This window comes from Brassica napus, chromosome C4, assembly GCF_020379485.1.
Source record: "Brassica napus cultivar Da-Ae chromosome C4, Da-Ae, whole genome shotgun sequence".
NCBI classification, from domain to species: Eukaryota; Viridiplantae; Streptophyta; class Magnoliopsida; order Brassicales; family Brassicaceae; genus Brassica; species Brassica napus.
In genome coordinates, this window is record NC_063447.1 from 40,081,386 (window position 1) to 40,108,773 (window position 27,388).

The 27,388-nt window shown below is 38.3% G+C and overlaps 1 protein-coding gene across 2 annotated transcripts; it reads left to right on the forward strand.

Annotated features, from left to right (window-relative positions):
* Window positions 1-13,994: 13,994 nt before the first annotated feature.
* On the forward strand, window positions 13,995-15,385 carry LOC106380649 (high mobility group B protein 10). 2 transcript variants are annotated; one of them, XM_048754699.1, is made up of 4 exons: window positions 13,995-14,369; window positions 14,481-14,510; window positions 14,547-14,896; window positions 14,984-15,385. In XM_048754699.1, the coding sequence occupies exons 1-4, from the start codon at window positions 14,231-14,233 to the stop codon at window positions 15,152-15,154; spliced, it is 690 nt and encodes a 229-aa protein (XP_048610656.1). In that variant the 5' UTR covers window positions 13,995-14,230; the 3' UTR covers window positions 15,155-15,385. The 2 variants fall into 2 exon arrangements, with proteins under 2 accessions (XP_048610656.1, XP_048610657.1); XM_048754700.1 differs by having other exon boundaries at window positions 14,010-14,369; window positions 14,577-14,896.
* The last annotated feature ends 12,003 nt before the right edge of the window (window positions 15,386-27,388 follow it).

Below are 27,388 nucleotides of genomic sequence, written 5' to 3' on the forward strand. Positions count from 1 at the left end.
GATTGCTTGTTTTCAAATAGCGTAGAATCATTTTCTTTCATTAAGATAAAACTTTCATTAAGAGTTGTGTATTATCCAGGGGAAGACCGTCTCAGGGTACGTTTTCACACTTTTGCTTCTAAAAAAAATATCACTTTTTGCTTCTCTTAACTAATCTTCTTTTGCTTCACTTTTGCTGCTCAACTAGAAAATTATGCATGGATCTATTGATTAGCTTGAAAGATCACCATCCTCTATATATATTGGCTAGCGGCTTTCGCAGTTATGCTTCTCTTGTGTAACGTTTCATAGCACCATATCCTCATAGACCCATTAACTAGTCATCCACAATGGATTAACTATTAAGTAATGGTTCGACCCAATTATCTCCATCGGGTTTACAGTAATAGTTTTTTTTAATGGACATAATCTACCAAGTATATATATTCGTTTAACAGAATTTTCTTGGTAAAATTCGTTTAACAAACTTATTAACGTACTCTAAGGGAGGGTTATTGGAACATGAATTTCTGTGGAATTTGATGATTTTAATAGTTGAGAGGATTTTACAAGTTAACTAGATTTAACAAATTTTATCAAATACTTTTACATAAATTTTCATTACTTGTGTATAGAATTCAATTGATTGTTATTAACTTTTAAAGTAAAAAATTAATGGTGGTAGAAAAAAAAAAAATCATTTCAATTAAGACAATTCTTAAACAATTTTTAAAAAAGTTTTTGTCACAAAAAAGATCTCAAGAAATAAAATGACCAAAGAAATTAATTTCTACTTCTTACTTTATAGATATATAAATAATAATAAAAAAAATTTACATAATTTCGAAATATATGTTTTAAATTTGAATTTTTCTAAAAAGAAATTGAATTATTATTTTTGAAATGTTTAATTAAAAAATACGAAAGTGCTTTTTAAAACTATTTTTACAATTTTTATTTTTATTTTTTAATATTTTTTCTATTTTTTTAAGTTGTGAATTGTATTATGTTAAAATTGTGATTTGTATACTATTTCATTCTTCAATTTGAATTTTTGTATGTGAGTGTATTTTATTACATTGATTTCAAAAATCTTATGGGTATAGATAATATTCTCAAAGTTGAGTATTATGAGTAAAAACAAAGAAAATTTACATCCCAATAACAATAGATTTTAATAGAATCTTAAAATCAATGAAAACTAAACTTTTCCAATAACAAAGGATTTTGAGTGAAATTTTAAAATCATCACTCCAATAACAATGGATTCTATTTAGATTTTAAAAATTCACAAACCAATAAGAATGGAATCTCAAAATTTAATAACTCCTCTATAATTCTTTGCCCAATAACCCCCCCCCCCCTAAATAAAAAGTTATAATTTGTGGTCTATTTCAACTTTTTGATAAAATTTTGAGAGATTTAGATCTAGTTTAGTTGCATTGGTGTTTTTCACTTCCAAATCAGCTCTATATATTTCCTTATACCGGGAAGATTTGGACTGAAATCCATAATCATTTAGTCCGAAACCACAATCTTTATAAATAAAGAAATGTTGCTTCTCTCCTGTGATGCCACCTAGGATCCAGGTCAGAAAGTCGAAAGTTTTGGGCATGACACGTGTCACCGTCGACCAAAACGCATCACTTCATTTAATCAAAATTGTGACGGGCTTAGATGTGGGCTTCGCATGAAAATTGTGTATGTGGCCTGACAAATGGATTTTGTCTGCAGTCCTAATTCTAAAGACGTGAAGCCATGGAGTTCTGATCCTCTCTCCGTTCTACGGCGGCGGCGCAGTGACACGGCGGAGTTTATGGAAGGGTTGTGTGATATGAATCTTCGTGAAGAAACTCTGGGTCAGGCTAGCTCTGTTCGTGTTGTTTCGCCTCATGTTCTTCTCCTCCGAGACGTTATGTGATACATTGATTTATAGCCATTAACAACTTTCTTAAATCCGTTGACCCACTCCATGCACAATTTATCATTAAATGCATCTCCTCTCTCTCCAAGCTGTGGATCTCCAGCTATAAAAAGGTGAATCTTTATCCCCTAAAACATCATCCGCGCAAATCGTAATCGTTTTAATCATCTCTGTTTCTAGAGTGGTTATTTTATCTTGGAGGTGAACTGGACTGCGGGAGCAGTGGAGATGCGACCTAAATAGATTGCAGGATGTCCTTATGGCAAGACAAGCAAAGACCGAGCCAAAGATGGAGGTGATTCCAATGTCTGTGGCGGTGACATTAAGATTATCTCGGATAACTGGAAGGACAGGTGGAGTAACAAAAGAGGAATCGAAGCAACATAGGAACTAAAACCATAAAAGGTGGAAAGTTCTCATGTAAGGCTTGCGACGGAGATTAGCCAGAAAGTTGTGGATTCATTCACTGAATCTTTCAGTAGCGGCTCCTCCTCTTGGACCTCCACCAGCACTAAGATTATGGTTAGCGAGTGAAAGTGCAGCGAGTGAGGTGAGTACACTCTGTTTTTTTCTATTAAACATTTTTGTAAGCTCAGTAGCAATAGTGTTTCTTTGTTGTTGGTATTTAACGAGTTTATGTTATTGATGAGTAGATATGTGGAATATGTTCTTAACCGGTATTCAAGAACTTAATTATCTATCAAATGCAGGGAAAATGATCAGCTTTCCAAATACGGAGACACTAAAACAGCCAGGACCGTAATGCTAGCAGAAGTAAATCCTCCTTTTCGTAACAAATTGACGTAGTTCCCTACATTAAGATCTTCGAGACTGCGGACTCTCATTAATCAAAGGTGTGATTCTTTTTTCCTCACGATGATAGAACATGTTTCTGGATTCATTGTGCACATGTTCTCTTGCAGTCTTAACTGGCAGCACCAGCTGTGCAAAAATCCTAGGTCAAACCTAGTTATTCACAGACCACACATTTCGCAGTTTCGAATGGTCCTCTGGCACTTTCATCAGTCAATCAGCCTGTTACAACTTTGACAAAGCCAACAGCTTTTCCGTTACTTGGAGCTCATGGTGTAAGAAACCTTAACGTTTGACTGCTTTATTCAAGTTTCTGAATTGTAAAAATATTAACATTTGAGTAAATCTGTAGTTCTATATTCAATGTAGCCCTTTCCTCCTGTTACTACTGTTTCTGCTGCTAATGCTCCAACTGGCCCAGTTTACCGTAAGGTGTGGTACAATCATCTTATCTTACCATATTATCATTTGGTCAGGTTAGTTAAAAAAATAAAACAATCAATTTTTTTTGGACAGAGTTGAATCTTGCCTGAAAACAAAGTTTTTTTTCTCACTGATATTCTTATGCTGCAAACAGTTTGTTCATGCTTGGGAAAATTATTTATGTGTTCAGTACCATTGTCCAAAGTTGTAGAAGAAGAGTGGTATGTGCTTCTATACGTTTGAGTGGTCCAGTGTGTGAGAAAACGCATTCAAGAACGCTAAATCGTGTATTGGGCAGAGATAAATAGAACTTCATGTGTACATATTTCTGGTCTTGATGTCTAAGTTGATGATGTTAGTTGGGGTGCTGAAGACTGAAGTTGACACTGGAGAAATCATGGGATTATGACCAGCATTTTCATGCAAACAAGATCTTGGATCGTAAGAGAAAGGACAACAGTTTCAAAATAGGAAAGAATAATGACAACAGAAGCTACGGCTACTAAAAGGTTGGGAACTGGAGCAGTAAGGATCAGCAATGAAGAGAGAATGAAGAAAGAGACGAGCTGTGCAATTTCTATAAAACCGTTTGTTTTCATTTCAAACCAAATAATTATGTTCTCCACACTCTCTCTCTCGACTGCACGTATGATTTCAGTTTCTATCTTTAACTGTTTTCAGTAGACTTGGCCAATAGTACGAACACAAAAAAAAAAAATCATTTATACAAATTTAGTGACTAACTCAATATTTACAAATTCAGAATTAAAATAAAGCCAATTGAAAATTTATAATTCTCAAAAGTGAATTAAGAATTTCCCAGAATTTTAATCTCTATCGAGTTAACCCTAAACTTCCTTTTTTTTGTTAAAACTGGATTAAGGGAGATGTATTCAACTAAGAGTTTGAGGTGATTTGTATTAAAATGACAAATCCACTATTATTGAAACATGAATTTTAAATACTCATTTAAAATCCACTGTTATTGAATTTGACATTTCTTAAAGTACTCTGAAATCCACTGTTATTGAAAATATTTTAAGTTGTGGAGTTTTAAAGTTTTCAGGTGATTTTAGGGTGTTTGGGTAGGATTTCTTAGTTAAAAAAAATTAAAACCCAAATCCCATAGTTTTAGGTGATATTCTAGAGTAGTTTAACAAAAACCACTTAAATCTCTGCAACTTATTGAAATCATCTAAAACCCCATTAAAAATCAAATCACATCAAATGTTAAATTGAATACATCCCCTAATTGTTTGTCTCAAACTGTTTGTCAAACAAATTACAAAAATCTCACCTTATGAGTTCAATAAGCCAACATTTTAAACTAAAATAAAATGAGCACTTAGACACAAACAAATAAAAACTAACTATAGATAGCCTACAAGTTTAAAAAACTTAAGAAAATATTAGCATAAAAATAATTCACTATTGTAAACAAGTAAAGTTGTGAAACCATTGTATGATAGTACACCCAAATCACACCAATTAAGTTCAAACTCACATCCCATTAATATATCATTCAAAAGATAAAAGAACATCAATTATTTAGAGGCTAACAACTACAAAATATACACAACACAAAATTAATTAATACATCAAAAGATATGTTAACATAATACATTGCAGAAACACCATTGTTCAACTACTTATGATTGGTTGTACATTTAACAAAGTTTTACATCAAAAATTATATATGTAAGATAAAAAAATATTTAGATCATGGGTCTGATTAGTTGAGTTGTAAGGGCAGAAATTTTGTTGTAATAATTTAGTTTGTAGTTTTTAGTGACATAGTTACAATTTTTTTTAATATATAAAATATTACAATTTTTAAACCGCTGATATATATATATATACATAGGGTTGTAAATTTAAAGTGCATGATCAATCAAATTATTCAGAAACTAATGTGAAAACAACATTTATTAAAAAAAGTCAAGTGAATTGAAGCATTTCTACAATGCAACCAAGCAAACACATAATTAAAATTTAACCAATTTTGGTTTATTTTGCTCATCACCTTAAATATAATTTCCAAAACAAAATATCAAAAATTTGGATACTAAAATTTATGAGATTCATATGATTAAAAACAAATATTTTAAAAAAATTATAATTTTATAGCTACTTATATTTTATAATAGATTATAATATTTATATATATCAAAATAAATATACAAAATATATAATAAAATTAAAATTTAAACAAAAACCAGGGCGTAGTCCGGGCCGATCCTAGTATATAATATTAGTTTTACCTCAACCGTCACTCGATCATTAACTTTTGAACTTGTCCTATAGTGTTTGTTCATTTGAGCTAACGCCACTCAGTGTGATAATTGTTTTTATTTTAATCAATATATATATACATGGCTAATTTTGTTCAAATACAAAATTTATTCACATGTTAATACCGAAACAAATATATCAACTGATTATATTTAAAATTTTGCCAAAAATGACTAAAATGTATTCGACATCTCTATTACTAATTCTTTACAGATTAAAATTTATTTATTTATATATGCGACTATTTGTCACATAGCTTAAATCTTTAACAAAAATTTAAATATTTAGATTTAAACTAGTTGCATTATTTCACTTAAAATGAAATCAGCTTTACTAAGAAAATTCAATATATGTATATATAAAGAATATTCTTAGTCAAATACAATATTAATCACTTGACTAATTTTTCGATATCAACAAAATTTATAATTATATAAGAAAACACATGCTTAACTACGAAAATTAACGAGGAAAAACAATCCTCGTAAATTTGCGTCGAGTTTACGACGAATTTACGTGAAAAACTAAAGTCATCGTTATTTCCTCGTAACGTAACGACAAAACTGTTTCGTCGTAAAGTGGATGTAATTTTACGAGTATTTTACGAGGAAAAACTATTTCCTCGTAAATACGACGTAAACTTTGCGTAGTATTTACGAGGTAATAGTTTACGTGTATTTAGCGAGGAAATTTTTGAATCCACCAACTTTATAGGTGTTACACGTTTTTTTTGCCCACCTAATTAATTTTCGTCGTAAATTCATAGCAAAATTACAACTACCAGATTCGAATTTTCCTATAAATATGGATGTTTGAACATCATTTTAAACACACCAACAACAAAAAACGTGAAAGAAAAAAAATGGCTGGCTCCGGGACTATTTACGAGTTGCGGAAGTGGATGTATATGCATAGAGATGCTAACGGGAGAGTGACGAAAGAATACCTTGCGGGTCTGGAGACATTTATGCATCAAGCAGATTCAACACCGCTCGCCCAAGAAAGTGGTAAGATGTTCTGTCCTTGTCGGAAATGCAACAATTCGAAACTGGCAAATCGTGAAAATGTTTGGAAGCATTTAATAAATAGAGGTTTCACGGCAAATTACTATATCTGGTTTCAACATGGAGAAGGTTTTAATTATGATCAGAATGAAGCAAGTAGTAGTAATAGCAATTTTCAGGAAAAAGAACCGGTTGATCATCATTTGCATAATGAACATAGTTACCATCAGGAGGAGATGGTAGATTATGATAGGGTTCATGATATGGTAGCTGATGCATTCGTAGCTCATGATGAAGATGAAGAACCTAATATAGATGCAAAAAAGTTTTACGAAATGTTAAACGCGGCGAATCAACCACTTTACAGTGGTTGTAGAGAAGGTCTCTCTAAATTGTCGTTAGCTGCTAGAATGATGAATATTAAAACTGATCACAATCTACCTGAAAGTTGCATGAACGAATGGGCGGACTTGTTTAAAGAGTACTTGCCGGAAGACAATGTGTCTGCTGATTCTTATTATGAGATTCAGAAACTGGTTTATAGTCTTGGGTTGCCTTCGGAGATGATAGATGTTTGCATCGACAACTGCATGATCTATTGGGGAGATGATGAGAAGCTAGAAGAATGTCGATTCTGCAAGAAGCCACGATTCAAGCCGCAAGGACGGGGACGTAATAGGGTACCGTACCAAAGGATGTGGTACCTACCAATTACAGATAGATTGAAAAGATTGTATCAATCAGAGCAGACTGCTGGAAAGATGAGATGGCATGCCGAGCATACTCAGACGGATGGTGAGATGACTCATCCATCAGATGCAAGAGCCTGGAAACATTTCAACAAAGTACATCCAGATTTCGCTAGCAATATCCGGAATGTGTATCTCGGATTATGCACAGATGGATTTAGTCCGTTCGGAATGTCAGGGAGACAATATTCATTGTGGCCAGTCTTTCTTACTCCATACAACCTGCCACCGGAGATGTGCATGCAACGGGAGTTACTATTCTTGACCATATTAATACCTGGTCCGAACCATCCAAAAAGGTCCCTGGATGTTTTCCTACAACCACTGATAAAAGAGTTGAAGGATTTGTGGTCAACAGGGGTGAGGACGTATGACTGTTCAACGAAGACGAATTTTACGATGCGAGCGATGCTTTTGTGGACCATAAGTGATTTTCCTGCCTATGGGATGTTGTCTGGATGGACTACACATGGGAGATTAGCTTGTCCATATTGTAATGGAACGACAGATGCGTTTCAACTGAAGAATGGTAGGAAGACAAGTTGGTTTGATTGTCACCGTCGATTTCTTCCCATTGGCCATCCTTACCGAAGAAACAAGAATTTGTTTAGGCACAAAAGGGTTGTGAGAGACACTCCTCCTCCATATCTAACTGGAGAACAAATTGAAGCGCAAATCGACTACTACGGAGCTAACGAAACAGTTCGTTGGGGTGGTAATTGGCATGTCCCTCGTAATATGCCAGATTCTTACGGTGTTCATCACAACTGGCACAAGAAGAGTATATTTTGGGAGTTGCCATATTGGAAGGATCTTCTTCTGCGCCACAACCTCGATGTGATGCATATAGAGAAGAATTTCTTTGAGAACATCATGAATACAATATTGAATGTCCCAGGGAAGACAAAAGACAACATAAAATCGAGGTTGGACTTGCCGGATATTTGCTCAAGAAGCGAGTTACATATTAAAAGCAATGGACAAGTTCCCGTTCCGATATTCAGATTATCTTCAGAAAAAAAGTCGGTGTTGTTCAACTGGGTGGCATCAGAAGTGAAGTTCCCCGATGGGTATGTTTCGAATCTCTCTAGATGTGTTGAAAAGGGTCAAAAGTTCTCCGGGATGAAGAGTCATGATTGTCATGTATTTATGCAACGACTACTGCCCTTTGCATTTGCGGAGCTACTTCCAACAAACGTACATGAAGCACTTGCAGGTACGTAGTGTATTATATCACAATAATTTACAAAATAATATATGACTAACAATGTGTTTAATTTTTTTTTGAATATAAAAGGCATTGGAGCATTTTTCAGGGATCTGAGCACACGCACTCTTAAAGAAGAAGTTGTGGAACAGCTTCAGGAGAACATTCCCATCTTATTGTGCAACTTGGAGAAGATATTTCCTCCCGGATTTTTTGACGTCATGGAGCATCTAGCTGTCCACCTCCCATATGAGGCATTGCTTCGTGGACCTGTACATTACGGATGGATGTATCAGTATGAGCGAGCCATGAAATATTTGAAGGGAAAAGCAAAGAACCTCGCCAAAGTTGAAGGTTCTATAATTGCTGGAAGTTTGACGGAAGAAGTTTCTCACTTCACATCGTACTACTTTGCGTCAAAAGTACGTACACGGAGAAGAGCTCCAAGAAGATATGATGATGGTGGTGTTGCGCCAACATATGCAGTTGCTGGTGTTCCAGACATCTTTAGCCAGATTGGGCGACTCGGTGGGAAGTCTAAAGAGGTTTGGTGGTCGAGTGAACAAGACGCTCATAGTGCACACACCTATATTCTACTCAATTGCGAAGATCCATTGATTCGTTATTTTGAAAGGTAACATATATTGACACTTCGAAACACATATAAGTATAATTAATTGTATAATTGCGAGAGATTCATTCCTATAAAATGTGATTTTACAGCCTATTTGTTTCTCAAGTCGAAGAAACATTTCCTGGTATATCCACAAGTGACGTAGACAAAAGGAAAGATCAACACTTCATTAAGTGGTTGCGGAATCAGGTATTAACTAAAAAAATTTTCATACATTATCTGTATTTCATTAACATTCTCTTTATTTTTGCAGGTTGATTATGACGACGACGATGCAGATTATCCTAAGTGGTTACACGAAGTAATTCAATCTCCACTTGTAAAGGTCACCACATCACAGATGTATTTCACACGAGGCTATACTTTTCATACATATGACTATGGTAGACAACGGGCGACCAGTAACTATGGAATATGTGTGAAAGGGGAAACAGATTTCTACGGGATCTTGACGGAGATTATTGAAGTCGAATTTCCAGGGATACTGAAGCTGAAATGCGTCCTCTTCAAATGTGAATGGTTCGACCCCGTCGTCAACAGAGGTGTTCGGTCTAACAAATTCGGTGTAGTTGATGTCAACGGTGGACGAAGGTACAACAAATTCGAGCCTTTCATCTTAGCTTCACAAGCAGACCAAGTTAGCTTCCTTCCATACCCTCGGATGAGAGATTCAGGTATAAATTGGTTAGCAGTAATCAAAGTTACACCTCGAGGACGAATCATCAGTGGAGAAGAACCACCATTGCAAGAAGAACAGATAAATGAAGTTGAGGAACCTGAACAAGAAATTGATGATATCCTTCTCATTGATCCGCATAATCACGAGTACGAAGATCTTACCGATGATGCCACAGACGAAGCTGTTGAAGACGAGTTTAATGAAAATGATGATGTTTCTAGTGATGACGAGAATGTCGATGTATCCGATTGATGTATTTGTTTTATGAATAAGATGAGGGAGTTTGTTTTATGAATAAGATAATGTGGGGTTTGTTTTATGAATAAGGTAATGTGGGAGTTTGTTTTATGAATAAGCAAATGTGGGAATTGTGGTTTGGAATGGAAATAAAGATGGGGTTTGAAATATATGAAGTAGAAAATAAGGAATATGGGGTTTGGGGTTTCGGGTTTCGGGTTTTGGATTCTAGGGATTTAAACATAACACTCGTTAATTCCACGTAAGCTTAAATCGTCGTAAAGTCCTCGTATTCCAACGAGTAAATAACGACGAAGGACTCGTTAATTCCACGTAGGACTAAATCGTCGTAAATACCACGTAGGATGAATTCGTCGTAAAAACCACGTAGGATGAAATCGTCGTAAATATAACGTAATACAACGAGGAAATAACGATGAAACCTAAAAATAAATATGGGGTTTGGAATATATGAAGTAGAAAATAAGGAATATGGGGTTTGGGGTTTCGGGTTTCGGGTTTGGGGTTTGGGGTTTGGGGTTTCGGGTTTTGGGGTTCCGGGTTTTGGATTTCGGGTTTCGGGTTTCGGGTTTTTGGTTTCGGGTTTGGGGTTTCGGGTTTAGGTGTTCGGGGTTTGGGGTTTCGGGTTTTGGATTTCGGGTTTCGGGTTTCGGGTTTCGGGTTTCGTGTTCTAGGGATTTAACCATAACACTCGTTAAAAATAACGACGAAACTTAAAATTAAATATGGGGTTTGGAATATATGAAGTAGAAAATTAAAGATGGGGGTTTGGGTTTCGGGTTTCGGGTTTGGGGGTTGGGGTTTGGGGTTTCGGGTATGGGGTTTCGGGTTTCGGGTTTGGGTTTCGGGTTTCGGGTTTCGGGTTTTGGATTCTAGGGATTTAAACATAACACTCGTTAATTCCACGTAAGCACAAATCGTCGTAAAGTCCTCGTAGGATGAAATCGTCGTAACTACCACGTAAAATGATTTAAACAAAACACTCGTTAATTCCACGTGAGAGTTGTGGGTATATTTATAGGAAAGCAAGCCTCGTTAATTCCTCGTAAGGTAAATCGTCGTTAATACCTCGTATAAAAAAACACGGGCCTTTGTGATTCCTCGCAATTTCCTCGTAAAAAAAAAGACGGGCCTTTGTAACTGCTCGCTATTTCGTCGTAAACTTACGAGGAATTTGCGACGATATGTAATCTTATATATACACCCGAGCGCTCACTCTTTCTTTCCTCTCTACTTCCTCTCTACTTCCTCTCCATTTCGTAGCAATGGTTAGCCTCTCTGATTCCTCTCTAATTTGGTTAGTTTATGATAGATTAGGTGGTTAGTATAGGGAATTTAGATAGGTTTGCGGATTTTATGTTGTTTAGTGTTGATTATGTGGATAATGTTGGGAAATATATTGTTGATGTTAATTTTAAAAATTTCATTTTTTTCCAGGTTCGAAAAGGAAGACTTACTGCCCATTACAGAGAGATCTTCGGTGAGCCGGGTAGTCGTTTAGACCCGGCCTCTTCTTCCGCTCCCAGTTCTTCGGGCCAGGAGACTGTCCCCGAGACTCAGTACACTCAGAGAGTCTCTGGGTCTACTTCTTCTACTGCACCATCGGCTCCTCATGTGCCTCCTCCGATGCCTCCTCCTGTGCCTCCTCCGATGGCACCTCCGATGGCCGCCGATATTCATCCTGATTTGATGGTGCCTCCGAGTGCTCCTTACTCGCAGTACACTGTAGAGGACATTCTCAGTCTGCCAGGCAGAGAAGGTTTACCAGTCATCGACCCAGACCGACCGGACGGAACTTTGTGGTATGTTGCATTAATTTTTTTTTAATTCGTTTAAATTTCTTTTATAACATTAAAAAATAATTTATATTTTAAATTTGTATTTTCCAGGTGGGGGGTTGACGGATGTCTTGCATCGGACGTAACCGACACGATCAAGGGTTACTTCTCCATGCCACATCCAAACTGGAGTAAGACGCCTCACTACGTCAGAAAGACGTGGTTCAAAATTTACGCTGTAAGTTTCTATTAATTAATTATATATACTTTAATTTTTTCATGATTTATATATATACTTTCTAAAAAACTAATTGTTAATTTATTTTTCCAACAGCAAAAATATACTTGGGCCTTGGGGATCACTGAGAGGGTGAGGAAGAAGTTTAACGCGAAGGCGAAAGTTCGCTTGTTGGACACGGTCTCCAACTGGAAGGGTGACTGGATCGTGAAGGGGTATGAGCGTGGCAAACCCGCTGAGCTCACCACGGATGTGTGGGATGGCCTCATCCGTTATTGGCGCCTTCCTGATTCCATTAGAATCGCCCAGGCTTGCTCTAACTCCCGTAACACGGTCGATGAGCACGGGAACGGGCCGATGCTTCACACTACGGGCCAAAAACCCCACGCCGGTGTCCGTTTGGAAATGGTAATTAAATATTTTATTAAATAATTTTTTTAATATATATATTAATTTATTCTAACTTTCTTAACTGTTTTTTAGGCCAAAGAGACGGGACATCTCCCTTCTCTTATGGAACTTTACGAGAGGACCCACAAGAACAAGGCGGGCGTATTTGTAGATGGCAAGTCCGAGCAAATCTACAACGACGTAGTTGCTCGGGTTGAAGACCGCCAGACTCAGCTGACCCAGCAGTCTACCGACGGATTACCCGTCACCTTATCCACACTTGACGTGGATAAGATTTACGAGGAGGTAAATTTTCAAAAAAATTAATTTTTTATTATTCATTTAATTTAACTTTAAATTTTTACTTACAATATTTATTTTTTGTTTTTAAGGTTGTCCCTAAAAAAAAGGGACGGACGTTGGGTATTGGTTCCGTCAACGATGTTCCGAGAGCGACATCGTCTTATGGTCAGCGACGGGATGATGAAGTCACTGAGCTGCGTAGAGAGTCCGCTCAGCTGCGTAACGAGTTGACCGCGACAAAATCTCGTATGGGTGGAGTCGAGGGTTTCTTGGACGTTATTGCGGCCACAAATCCGGAATGGGAGTCCATGTTGAGGAACATGCGACAACAACATCCCATTCAAGGCGAGTCATCCGACGTACATAACGAGGCGGATGTTACGAGGAGGAGTGATGAATTCTACCGGGCGATGAACGACCCTTAGTTTTTTTTTTGGTTGTTGTATTATATAAATTCAAAACTTATTTATATATAAAATATTTTCATTTTGATTTATTTTTATTTTAAATTTTAATTTATTATTAAATTAAATAATTTTAATTATTTTTTAATTATATTTTTAAATTCTGTAAAAATAATAAAAACGAAGTAAATTCGTAGCTAATGTACGACCTCTTTACGTGGAAACCTTACGAGGAAATGACGAGAAACAATTAACGACTATTTTACGAGGAAACATTTGCGAGGAAATAACGAGGAAAAGTTTACGAGTATTTTACGAGGAAATCGTTTCGTGGTTGTTACGTGTATTTTGCGAGGAAACTCTTTCAAGGTATTTACGTGTAGGTTACGAGGAACTCATTTCGAGGTATTTACGAGGAATTGTAGCGACGTCTTTGCGTGGAATATTGACGTGGTCTTTACGACGAATCGCCCTACTTCGTCTTTACGACGAAATATATTCCTCGCTAAGTTACGACGAATTAGCGAGGAAATATGTGTTACGACGGACGAGTAACGAGCAAACGCGCTTCCTCGCTATTTCGTCGTAAAGCCTCTTTTACGACGAAATAACGAGGAAAACCGCCCTCGTTAAGGTGATGTTTTCTTGTAGTGTATATTTTGAAATATTGCCAAAAAATCATTAACATATATTAGATATCTCTATTACTATATGTAGATTTAAATTTATTTATTTATTTATATGTTGACTATAACTTAGTTCTACCTTTTAACACAATTTTGAAATATTTAGAATTAAATTAGTTGCGTTATTTTTATTTCAAATGAAATTATCTTTACTAAGAAAAATTAAGAATATACGTATAAGGATAAATCTTTTGGTCAAATACAAAAATAAATCATTTGACTAATTTTTTGATACCGACAAAAAATTATAATTATATTTTAAAATTTACCAAAACCATTAAAAATGTATTCAATATCTCAATTATTATTCATAGATTTTAATTTATGTATTTATTGATACGAAGACTATATAAAATAGAAATGAAGTCATTCTTTGGTGGAGATAAACCAAAAAGTGTATATATACTAGTCTCTGATTTCAAATTTGAAGAAAACATTGCTTTGCTTTCCCTTAAATTAAACCCCAAACATGCAAGTTCAAACAGTAGACAAAAATATTTCCAACCTTCTTGTCACCCAAAAAAAAATCATGTCGACCGATGAGACTTTAACTGATTCGCAATTTCAGCTGGTTCCCGCTTATGGCTCTTCTTCAGACAACATGAGAGGTCTGATAATAATAATTATAATAATCATTTTAATTATAATAATCATTTTTTTGTCTAACTCTGAGAATAACAATATAAATATGTTCTCCCTTTTTTTTTCTGTTTTTACAGAAGAAGATGTGAAGCGCCTACATGACAAAGGTACTCAAGTTTACAGGCAAGCTGTCTAATTATTAGTCTTGAGATTTTTCGTTATGAAACTTTCAGGCATACAACTTGGCTCCAAGATTGAAGGGATCATCGATGGGAAGTTTGATAAGGGCTATCTTGTGACCATAAAGATGGGATCACAGGAGCTCACAGGAGTGCTTTACCACTCTGCTCCTCCCGAAACTCCTCGAAGACGCAAGAAGAAAGCAAAACTGTCTCATGTGTATTCTTTGCGCCCTAAGTTCCCCAGAAGCGGCTATAACTTCTTCTTCTCCGAGGAGTACAAGAGGCTTAAGGCTGCGTACGCTGGGCAGGAACATTACCTAACCAAGGAGATCGGGAACAATTGGAGGAACCTCTCTCCATCTGATAGAGAGGTAACGAAGTAAAAATCTCTCTTAAATCATAAGGAATGATATTTGTTTTAATGGGGTTTTGTTTTCTTGAATGATTTATCAAAATAGGTTTTTCAAGAAAAGGGGGCTGAGGATATAGAGAGGTACAAGAGAGAGATGGCTGTGTACAAATCCTTCGTTGATTCTTTTGCTGCGGGAAGTGTTGCTGCGACTGATAATGCTGTGGCTAAGGCTGAAGCTGCGGATGAAGCTGAGGATGAGGCCGAGGCGGGTCTCTAGTTTGTCTTATCTGCTTGCAACTTTCTTATTTTTCAGCATTTTATAATTTAATAATAAGTTGTAGAGTTGGCCAGAGATTTACATGCGTGTAATATTTGCCAACTTTTACATAAGTTGTTGTCTTTCCTTTGTTCTTGTTTTCTCTGTTTTGCAACTTCTGGTGTGTCTCTCTCTGTTTTTCGGTTTCCCTTTGAGACTTTTAATTTAATCTTAAGTTATTTAACTTTCTTAGTTTTTTTTTTGCAATTTTTCTTATATTTTTCTATCAACATCAATTTAATTTATTAAGACATGATCTTAGCCACTCGTCATTCTTCTTTTGGATAATAGATAATCTTTTCTCTTATTTCAAAACCCCAAGAGTTCGCCCTAGCCTCCCAGGCACGAAATTCGAGATTCATCCAAGATCTATGTTCTCTGGCGCCGGCGACGCGTGTTCCCGCCGGCGCTGGACATCTTCGCTACTGCTGTTCACCGCACACATTCTCTACTTCATGGTTCACTGCTCTGTCTGTCTGTTACCTGTTCGATTTCGGTGGAATCTCGAAGGAAGAAGATCTCGACTGACGCTACGACAAAGACGATTCTTCGTTGTGCTACTCTCGGTGATTCTTCTCCTCCGTTTGGTCCCTCCTCCAGTGATGAGTCGAGAGGGTTCTCTCACCGCCGCTTTGCTCTGGTCCTCGGGTTCAGATCCCGTCGTACCCTCCTCTGGCTGCCGTAGGACAAGAGACGGTGTCGTTTCTGTCAAAATCTTTCAACCGCTTATGGAGTTGCGTTCTAAATCGACAAGCTCAACCTCTCCATCTCCAGGGAGGCTTGAGTCCAACAAGCCACCGAGTGGTGCTCCTCCTCATATAACCGGCACAAGATCCAAACACATCACAAATTCAGATCCAAATCTTTTCGGTAACGCTTCAGCCTCTCTATCATTTAAAGTGATTCTGCTCCGGCATAGCTCTTCCGGCGACCACTCTTTCGGCGCCGATGAACGGACTGCCTCTTGGTCCGTACTGGCAAGGCTTGGTGAACTGATGCTCCCTTGTGCTTGGACCTGGCCCATGTGTGAAATTGACCAAGTCAGCCCAAGAAGCTACCTATCAAAACCCAATTATCTAGAAGAAAACGTGATACAGTTCCTAATGGAGGGTGGTGATTGATTTAGCTTTTTAGAGATTTCCAGTGGGATCTCTCCCCGTTATATATTGACATATCTCTTCTTTGGGAAGAATTTACCGGTGGGTTCACCGGACAAGACTCTGTTTCGATTATCCTCCTCTTCTGAGGCCACATTTTTACCACCATGTCCTCTTCCAGTGGCAAGGGGTGTTTTCTCGGGCTTGTTCCCGAATGCTTGCTTCAGTTCCTTCATCGTCTTGTCATCTTGCGGAGCGGTCTCTACGGGACCTGAAGATGCAAGCAAAATTACCTCGGTGATTTTTGTCGATGGGGTCTGGACCTCAACGTCACATTATGTGACTATTCTCAAGCTATTCGACTTTGTCGTGAAAGCTCATCCGACGCATTCAAGCATCGTCTCGAATTCGCTGTCATCTCCATGTGAAGACCTATCTTATTTAGCTTATGTATATGTGTTTGGTTATGCTTATTGCCTAAGAGAATGGATAATTCCCTCGTGTTATTGTATTAAAGAAGTCTGAGTATGAATGAAAGTAAGTTTGTGTTCAAAAAAGACATGATCTTAGCCATAAAATATGCATCCTGAATTAAAATGGATACAATAATGAAACGCATAACAAAAACTGAATATGAATATTATAAAGTTTCTGAAATCAGTGGATTACAGATTTTAGTGTTTTCTTTTACATTCAAATAAAAGGTTTAAAGGCTTCTAAATCCACATATGTTGTTAGAATCCCAAACTATGCAATTTTTTGAAGATTATATGATGCAAAATTTATCGAAGGTTCCAGAATACTGTACGCAGAGCCGTTCGTTGTGGTCGTCTGCTGCAAAGAGAGCATGCCCATAAAAGATGTAGTACATGCAGAACGATCTGTTGATCCAAGTGTTTAGGAGTGCTTTTTATCGTGGAATCCTTATCCGTGTAATTGTTCATCAATATCGCATATGTTGGAGGTAGTTGATCATCATATGTAATAGAATTCAATATTATATGATGATATGATGATGGTATTGTGTTATCCAATGTTTGAAAAAATGAAGAGATTTTAATGTTTTCATGAATATATCTACACCATATCCAACTCATTCTTTTTTTTTAGATTTCTATGATAGAATAAGAGTGTTATATTTTCTTCCATTTATATAGAATAAGAATGTTATATATTCTTCCACTTATAGAAAAAAAACTATTTTCTTTTATATTTAGAAATAAATCTAACATTCCTCTAGAAATAGGATGAAATATAACATTGAATACATTGAAACAAGATCTTATCTTTATTTTGTCCTATCTTAGAGATGAGTTGGAAATGTTGTAAGCATTTAAACATATTAGCTTATAATTTCTGTTAACATCAATTTAATTTATTAAGGCATGGTGTTAGCCATAAAATAATACATCCTGCATAAAAATGGGTACAACAGGAGTGATTTGTTATGATGTAGTCGTAGAATTTATACTGTAAACTGTAAAATTTAGTATGTAAAATTTTTGACGTAGTTGTTCATGTATCTAATATAGCTACAGAAATTAAATGGAATATATATATATATATATATATATGCCTATAACAATATTTATCTTTAATTACAATTTTGAACTAATTAATAATAAGAATTGAATTATATTATTAAATCAAAGGTATGATCCCATCTAACATTAGTAGCCTCTCCAAACTATAGTATTTTTATATACAGCCAGAACTCTACAACTTAATAGTCTCAAAACTATGATAATTTATTAATTTTATAAAATTATTAATTTAAAAATTCTATAATTGATTTAGATTTTAAAGATATTTTATCTATACAATAAAAATTATTTCACGATATTATATATTGACTAAACAATTTAGATTTTAATTTCATATATTTTACTATATTATTTGATATATTTTAGGTACCTTAAATATGTATTATAGAATACAAATGCATTTTTATATGTAATTCGAGAAAATAACATCACAATATTAAAATGAAAATAAAATTGAAGATGAATTCATTATAAAGTTAATATATATATATATATATATATATGTTTATTTATAATTTATATATATTAATTATTAGTTTATAGTCTTAATAAGATCTTATATTTACCTATGTAGTTTTAAAATATTATTAATAATTTATCGAATTATGTCATATTTTACACTGGTTCCAATGAAAAATAGAATAGAGAAATTTATTAATTTATCGAGTAACCATTTATAGAGTTTATACGTAAAATGGAAATTCATATCATTGATATTAGGGGTGTCAAAATGGGTAAACTAAACCAAACCAATCCATACCCAAATGGATTGAGTAGTTTATGGATCATGAGTTTATCCAACCCATTAACTAAATGGATTGGGTTAAACCATAACCCATATAAATTAATGAGTTATTGGTTTTAATGGGTTGACCCATCAATAATACTTTTAATAAGCATTATTTAAAAATATTTATTATATTACAATAAAACTATTATTGACTTACAAATATTTAAAAACAAAAAATGCTACTCAGAAATTAACAAATTATATAATATAACTCATCAAAATATTGAACAAAATATATTTAATACAATAATTCAAACTCCAAAAATCAAAACTCTTAGTTTATTAATAATACTGCAACATAATCCAAAACTCTTTAAATGAAAGGTTCTAAGAAACAACAAGTTTTGAAATAAGCACAAACATATGACCATAATGAAATAAGCACAAACGAACGGTCCTTAGCAAAGTTCAGACACTTGCGTGATTGTGATGTCCACTGGCTCAGTTGGTTTGTCTGTACTCGCAAAGACTGATTGCTGAAAGAAGCCAAATACAAAGACGAGGTCAATCTTTATTAATCACAAAATGCTAGCGTCAAGGGAGAACTGATAAGAAAGAGCCACACAAAATAATCATTCTTTTCCTAGACTTCAATCATTACTCAAGAAGAACAAAGGTCACTTTCAAACCCAGAAAAATTCACTTCAAAATCGATCCCAAATCAGCAAAATCAGTGACCCATAAGATCAAATTGAAGAAAAATAGAGTTTGATTCACCCAAAATCAGTGACCCATAAGGTCAAATCGGAAGATGAGTTGATGTGTTGTGATCGATAACCCAAAAGCAATGACCCAAAAGTGTTGATCGATGTCGTGATCGATGATGGTCTCGTGAGATCGAGAAAGAGAGATCAAGTCTCGTGAGAGAAGAAAAAAGAGAGAAAGACGAAGAGGAGAGATACTAAAAAATTATGTGAGAAAAAGTGGGTTGGATTGGATAATCCATAAACCCATTTTGATCCAAACCAATATTAATCCAACTCACTAAACTCATTAACCCATAAAAACCATTTATCCATTAACATCCAAATTGTTAACCCATTAGAACCATGGATTGGTTTGGTTTGGGTCAACCCATTAATTTCAACCCATTTTGACACCCCTAATTGATATGTTCCACCATTTCTCTTTATGATTCTTTCATTGTCCTATCTTAACCTAAGAAGTAACAGCAGCATGGTCTTCTTGTGATTGGGTATATTCTTCTCATCTGAATTTTGGATAAGGGCAAATCTCCAAAATAGCACATTTCTAAATTTATATCACAAAAATAGCACTCAAAAACTAAAATGACCAAAATAATATTTTATCTTTTGAAAATTTTAATTTTTTTATTTTTCAAAATTTGAAATCTTATCCCCAAAACCTCATTTCTCAATTCTAAACCCTAAACCCTAAACCCTAAACTCTAAACCCTAAACCCTAAACTCTAAACCCTAAACCCTAAACCCTAAACCCTAAACTATAAACCCTAAACCCTAAACCCTAAACTCTAAACCCTAAACCCTAAACTCTAAACCCTAAACCCTAAACCCTAAATCCTAAACCCCACCCTTTAACTCTAAACCCTAAGTTTGTGACTTTTGATAAAACATTAAGTGCTATTTTTGTGACTTTTGACCTTAAGTGCTAGTTTGGGAACAAAAACTTGATTTAGTGCTATTTTTGTATTTTTCTCTTTGGATAATGTACATAGGAGATAACAATTTCGACTGGATAGTCCCATGATATAAATTGCAACTAGTCCGTCGGGCTCCAGTATCTTGACCACTCCGGCGGTTTACCGAAGGGATTATTCAGTGGTAACTTGTAATCACTAAATGTTGATCACAACCAGATATCAGGAAACTTCCCAAGTATTTGTTGCCCCAGTCCGCAGATTCAATGACATGTTTTCATTATGGTTAAGATTTTTTCCCCAGTCCGCAGATTCTTGTCATTCGTTCTAACGAGTTCTATGTGTCAATATTTCCTCCTATAGATTCTTTGAGTTTTACCATACTGCAAAACATTTGACATTCATAAAACTATTTCATTGGAGTCTTGCCAGCAAATTACTTTGTTGATTGGAGTGCAATATCATCGAGTTTGTAGGACTTCTAATCTCAGAATACTTACTATCATAGATTGGTATGACGAACAAAGGAGTGAATATGGAGCTGGTTGGGACAAAACTATTGATGTCTCTCGGTTTTCTCAAGGAATGTTTTTGCTCAACATGACAAACAACGTTTTTACATGTCACATTCCGCAATCAGTGTCAAACTAGACTAATCTCCAAAAATTGGATCTCTCTCAAAACTGATTGTCTGGCAAAATTCCGCTAAAGCTTAGAAAACTCATGTTTCCAGCACGGATGAACTTCTCTTACAACATATTTGAAGGTTCAATACCACAAGGCACTCAGATTCCAAGCCAATATAGTTCTTTTTTCACAAATATGTCAAATAATCTCGATTGTGCTGTGTGCCTCTCCGAGAAACACAAGATAGAGGAGGAGAAGTAGAAGAAGCAACAAAGCAAGATCAAGAAGACGAAGAAAAAATAATCAAGCATTGGGTTGATCTGTAGCTGCAATAGCCTATGTGCATGGTGTATTGTGTGGATTGTTAATATCCATATTCTTTTTGTATTATGAACCAATTGACTCATTAGAAATCGGCCATATTTTTATTTCATACAGACATGTCTGATTCATGGAGATCTTTCATTACTATCTTTAGACCATTTCTAATGTATTTTGTTATTTTTCTCTGAAATAAATAAATTCTATAATAGAAATGAAATTGATTCTAAAATATTTTTTAAAAAATAGTGATTTTCAAATATATAATAAAATATAGAGAAATGCTATTTTTTCTCTAAAAATCAATTTTTATTTTAGAAGAAAAAATAGAAATGGATTGGAGTAATTTTAACTCTAAAGAGAGTGTATTGAACCGTGGATTTTAAATGTTTGCACGGATTTAAGAAGATCTAGAGGTTTAAAGTGGTTCAGAGTAAATCTCGTTGATATAGGTGGGATTTACAAAAACCAAAAAAAAAACTGGTGATTTTAATTGAGATTTCCTCTCAAATTTCAGAGTACTTTATATCAGTGGTATTTTGATTTATTTTCTTAAAAAGGTGAAGGGTTGTTTCGTTGGTTTGGTAATTTCTTTGGTTGGGGATTTGATCTTGTCGATCAGAGCTTCTATGCTTAATTTCTCTGTTACTTTCTTTTGCTCTATAAGTTTGGTTCTAAATTCAATATTAATGACAACCCTTTCTACAAAAATAGTTACATCTTCACGTTTTGGTTTTGGAATGATAGATCATTCAAAAAGACCTATTTATGCTCTTAAAGCAAGAAAACGTAGCTCTATGTCACGGACTGATTTCTTCACTGCAATCAGATCGTGCGGCCTTAGCAACTTTCACTCTTATGGTTTGCTAAGTCAGCCTTTCGGACAACTCGCTCAGCACTTAGAGAGAGATTATGGACGATTTTAGAGAGAGAGTTTGTAGAAGTGTTTTCTTATTAAAACTTGGTGTCTTTACAAGTGAGGGGTGATCCCCTTTATATACACTTTCTCTTCCTCAACGAACGGTTCAGATCAAACCGATCTAATGGTTGTGAAACTTCTTCTCAAGTGTTCCACAACCTTCTACACTTTTCTACACTTCTTTACACTTCTCCATACCTAAGATATTTGACAAAAGACTTAAAGCTTAAGAAAATACTTAGTGGAGTGGGCTTGATTCACCTTTGGCCCGACCCGATCTTTGGTTGTCTTCATGGACGTTTTGGGTTAAAACGGGCCGTGACATCCTCCCCCACCTAAGCCGGTGACGCCCTCGTCACCGTGTATGCCTTCAGCATGTCCCGGAATTGCCACAAGTCTTCTTCCGGTTCCCATGTTGCTTCTGCCTCTGGAAGTCCCTTCCACTTGATGAGAAAATGGGTCTGTCTCGGGACTCCCCGCTTCCTTACCTCCTTGGACGCCAGAACCTCTTCGATCTCCTTGTCATAAGACTTAGTCACCACGGGTGGTGCTCGAGTCGAAACCCTTCGGGTTTGGTCGTCCTCATCAGCATGGTACGGTTTCAGCATGCTAACATGAAAGACCGGATGGATCTTAAGTGTATCCGGTAGGTCGAGTCGGTAGGAAACCTTTCCCACCTTCCCAACTATCTCGAACGGTCCTTCGTACTTCCGGATTAAGCCCTTATGCAGGCTCCGGAATGCCTTGAACTGTTGTGGAAGTAATTTCACAAGTACAAGGTCGCCCACTGAGTACTCCGAAGGCCGTCTCTTCTCATCTGCCCATTTCTTCATCCGTTTTCGGGATTTCTCCAAACATGCTCGGGCAAGGTCAGCATGTTCTTCCCACTGTTTAGCCATTATGAACGCTCCGGGACTCTTCCCTTCAATCCTTGGCGTGGCCAAGGTGTGCGGAGTCAATGGCTGCTGTCCCGTTGCAAGCTCGAACGGGCTCCGTCCTGTCACCTCATTGCGTTGAAGATTGTAAGAGAACTGAGCTATGTCCAGCAACTTCGCCCAGTCCCGTTGGTTGGCGCTTACAAAGTGACGGAGATAACTTTCAAGTAAGGCATTCACCCTTTCGGTCTGCCCATCAGATTGCGGGTGAAAGCTTGTTGAGAAGCTCAGTTCCGTCCCAAGTATTTTGAACAGTTCTGTCCATAAGCGCCCAGTGAACCGGGGATCCCGGTCGCTTACAATGTTCCGAGGCAGTCCCCAAAGTTTTACCACGTTTTTGAAGAACGCCCTTGCTGCCTCTTCCGCAGTGCAGTCCCGATCACAAGCCACAAACGTCCCATATTTAGAGAATCGATCCACAATCACCAGGATGGATCCAAACCCTTCGGACTTAGGTAACGCACTGATGAAATCAAGCGAGACCGAGTCCCATGGTCGCTCCGGGATGGGTAGTGGCTGTAACAATCCCGCGGGCTGCTTGTTTTCCGACTTGTCTTGTTGGCAGACTAGACAAGTTTTCACATAAAGCTCCACGGTATCCCTCATCCGTGGCCAATAGTATCCAGCTTCGACAAGTGCCATCGTTCTTTTCTGTCCCGGATGGCCCGCCCATCGCGTATCGTGGCACTCCCGAATGATATCTCGTCGAAGACTTTCCCACTTAGGCACATAAAGTCTTCGACCTTTGGTGTAGAGTAACCCATCTTCTACCCAAAATTGATGCACCTTTCCCTCGTTGGATAGCTTCACCAGTTCCCTAGCGACTGGATCACGTTCCAGCCCCTCTCGGATTCGAGCCATAATGGTCCCCTCGACTTGGCTCATCACTGCCAGCTCCGCCTTCCGACTTAGTGCATCGGCCACCACATTCACCTTTCCTGGCTTGTACTCCAAAGTGTAATCGAACTCAGCCAGGAAGTCTTGCCATCTTGCTTGTTTTGGGGACAACTTCTTCTGGGTCTGGAAGTAACTCGTCGCCACGTTGTCCGTCTTGACCGAGAAATGTGCCCTAAGAAGATAGTGTCTCCAAACTCGCATACAATGGACTATCGCAGTCATCTCTTTCTCTTGAACCGTGTACCGCCGTTCAGTCTCATTAAGCTTATGGCTTTCAAAGGCAATTGGATGTCCATTTTGCATCAGCACTCCCCCGATGGCAAAGTCGGAGGCATCCGTGTGTAACTCGAAAGGGAGGCTGAAGTCAGGTAAGGCAAGGACAGGTTCTTGGCTTACCGCGGTCTTTAGTCCCTCAAAGGCTTCTTGGCACGGTTCGGACCAGTCCCATGTTTTCCCTTTCTTGAGAAGGTCCGTCAGTGGTGCCGCCTTTCTTGAATACCCCTCGATGAACCGACGATAGTAGTTGACCAGACCAAGGAAAGATCGCAACTCCGTTACCTTGGTCGGGGCCTCCCACTCCATAATTGCTTTGACCTTCGGTTCATCCATCTTCAGCTTTCCATGGCCGATAACATGGCCAAGGAACTGAACTTCTTCGGTGGCGAAAGTACACTTCTCTCGCTTCACAAACAACTCGTTCTCGCGGAGAACCCGAAATACGGTCTGCAAGTGCTCCACATGCTCCTCCATCGAGTTGCTGTAGATAACGATATCATCCAAGTATGCCACCACGAACCGATCCAAGTAGGGCTGTAGGATCTGGTTCATCAGGGTGCAAAATATGGCGGGGGCGTTCGTAAGACCGAATGGCATTACCAGCCACTCGAACGACCCATACCGCGTTATGCACACAGTCTTCGGCTCGTCCCCTTCCGCTATCCGGACTTGGTAGTAACCCTTCTGCAAGTCCATCTTCGTATAGACTTTTGCCCCACCAAGCCTATCGAATAGATCAGCAATCAGCGGAATGGGATAACGGTTCTTGATCGTTACCTTGTTAAGGGCCCGGTAGTCCACGCACATCCTCAATGAGCCATCATGCTTCTTTTGGAATAGGACCGGGGCCCCATAAGGTGCCTTCGACGGTCTCAGCTTCCCCGTCGATAATAACTCATCGAGTTGTTTCCGTAACTCCTCCAGTTCGGATGGAGCCATTCTATAAGGCGCCATAGATGGTGGTTTGGCTCCTGGCTCCAACTCGATCTGGTGGTCCACCGCCCTCCTCGGTGGTAGCTTCTCTGGCAACTTTGCTGGCATAACGTCCTTGTTCTCCTCAAGGACGGTTTTGATGATTTGAGGGATGCCCTCAACGTTATTGGGCTCATCCTCCACCTTCATCATGGCCAAAAACGTGGGTTCACCCTTCTTCACCCCCTTGGTGAGCTGCATCGCCGATAGTTGCCTCGTCTCATCGATTTTCTCTTCTAAGGCCGGAATCATGCACGGTGATCCCTTCTCGAGGATGCATACCGAGCTCAACGCAGGCATGGGTATGGCTGAGACTTGTCTCATGAAGTCCATACCCAAGACTACTTTGAAGTCATCCATGGGAATGACTGAGAAGTTCACCGGGCCGCTCCAGCTCCCCAGCTTCATCCCGACCCCTCGAGCTACCCCATTGACGGGTTGAGCCTTTGAGTTCACCGTCTTCATCCAACCATCCTTCTTGGACCACTTGACACCAAGTCTCACAGCTTCGTCTATCGCCATGAAGTTGTGAGTGGCGCCCGTGTCCACCATCACTCGGGTCGGCTTATCGTTGATCCGAGCTTCAACGTACATGAGCCCTTTACCCGTCGGCTTCACTACCGGGTTAGACTTCAGGGCGTTGAGAAGTTGCAACGACCCCATCTTCCCTGGTTCCTCTTCTGGAGTCTCGGTGTCCCGACACTCCATGATAGCCGATAACGACCCCATCTTTGGGCAGTCCTTCATCGCATGTGGCCCCTTGCACACAAAGCATCCTCCCTTCGGAACGAAGGACTTTTTCCTTGCCTCGAAGTCTTCCCGACGAGCACCCTTCTCAAAATTCCTTGAGTTGGATGGTCGGGCAGTATCCCGTTTTGCTCCCCCACCTTTGGCCACGACCTGCTCCTTCTTCTTCGAGGACTCGGACGGACCAGAGGTACGGAAGTCAACTAGCGACTCGGCCACCGCGATGGCTTCGTCCACCGTCTTGACTCCCCGACGCTGAAACTCTTGCTTGGCCCAAGATTGCAGTCCATCAGTGAAGTAGAACACAAGATCCTCCGCGGTCATGTTCGGAATCTGAAGCATGAGCGTTGTGAATTCCTTCACATAGTCCCGGATCGATCTACGCTGTCGAAGTTCCCTCAACTTCTTGCGAGCCTCATACACGACGTTCTCTGGGTAGAACTGCCGCTTCAACTCTTTCTTGAAATCATCCCAAGTATCGATCCGGCATGTTCCTTGCTCGATCTCGGAATGTTTCCTTCGCCACCATAACATGGCTGTGTCCGACAGGTAGGACGTCGCAGCCTTCACCTTCGCATTCTCAGCAACCACGTTGAGATTGTCGAAGTATATCTCCATCTGCCAAAGGAAATTCTCGACCTCCATGGCGTCCCGCACACCGTTGAACCGGTTTGGTTTCGGAAGTTCAACCTTACCAAAATTGGTTCCGCCAACGGCTTCAGCGTTTGCGCTTGCCCTCTTGACCAGCGTGATGTCTTCCTCCATCGCAGTAAAGCGTGCCTTCATCCCCTCGATGTCATCACGCAAAGCCTGCATGGATCCCGTCACCAGCTCCTCGAGCCGAATGAACCGAGAGTCCAAGTCGGCAGCATTTTGCTTAACTTCCTCAAGCCCACCGAACACAACACTCTCCAGCTCAGTGACGGTATGCTCGACCCTCTCGAGCTTCTCACCCATCTCGTCCACAGCCACACCCAGAGCCTCACGAGAAACACTCTTTTCCCGCTGGGTGCCAGCACGTGTGGCCGTGGACTCCCTTCCACGCTCCTCCACGCCGGACTGTGAGCTCCCTTCTTTTTGTTTATCTCCCTTAGCCATTTTCTCCACTCGGCCAGAGTCTCCCCTTGTCTGGATCGTACCTCGGCTCTGATACCAACTGTCACGGACTGATTTCTTCACTGCAATCAGATCGTGCGACCTTAGCAACTTTCACCCTTATGGTTTGCTAAGTCAGCCTTTCGGACAACTCGCTCAGCACTTAGAGAGAGATTATGGACGATTTTAGAGAGAGAGTTTGTAGAAGTGTTTTCTTATTAAAACTTGGTGTCTTTACAAGTGAGGGGTGATCCCCTTTATATACACTTTCTCTTCCTCAACGAACGGTTCGGATCAAACCGATCTAACGGTTGTGAAACTTCTTCTCAAGTGTTCCACAACCTTCTACACTTTCCT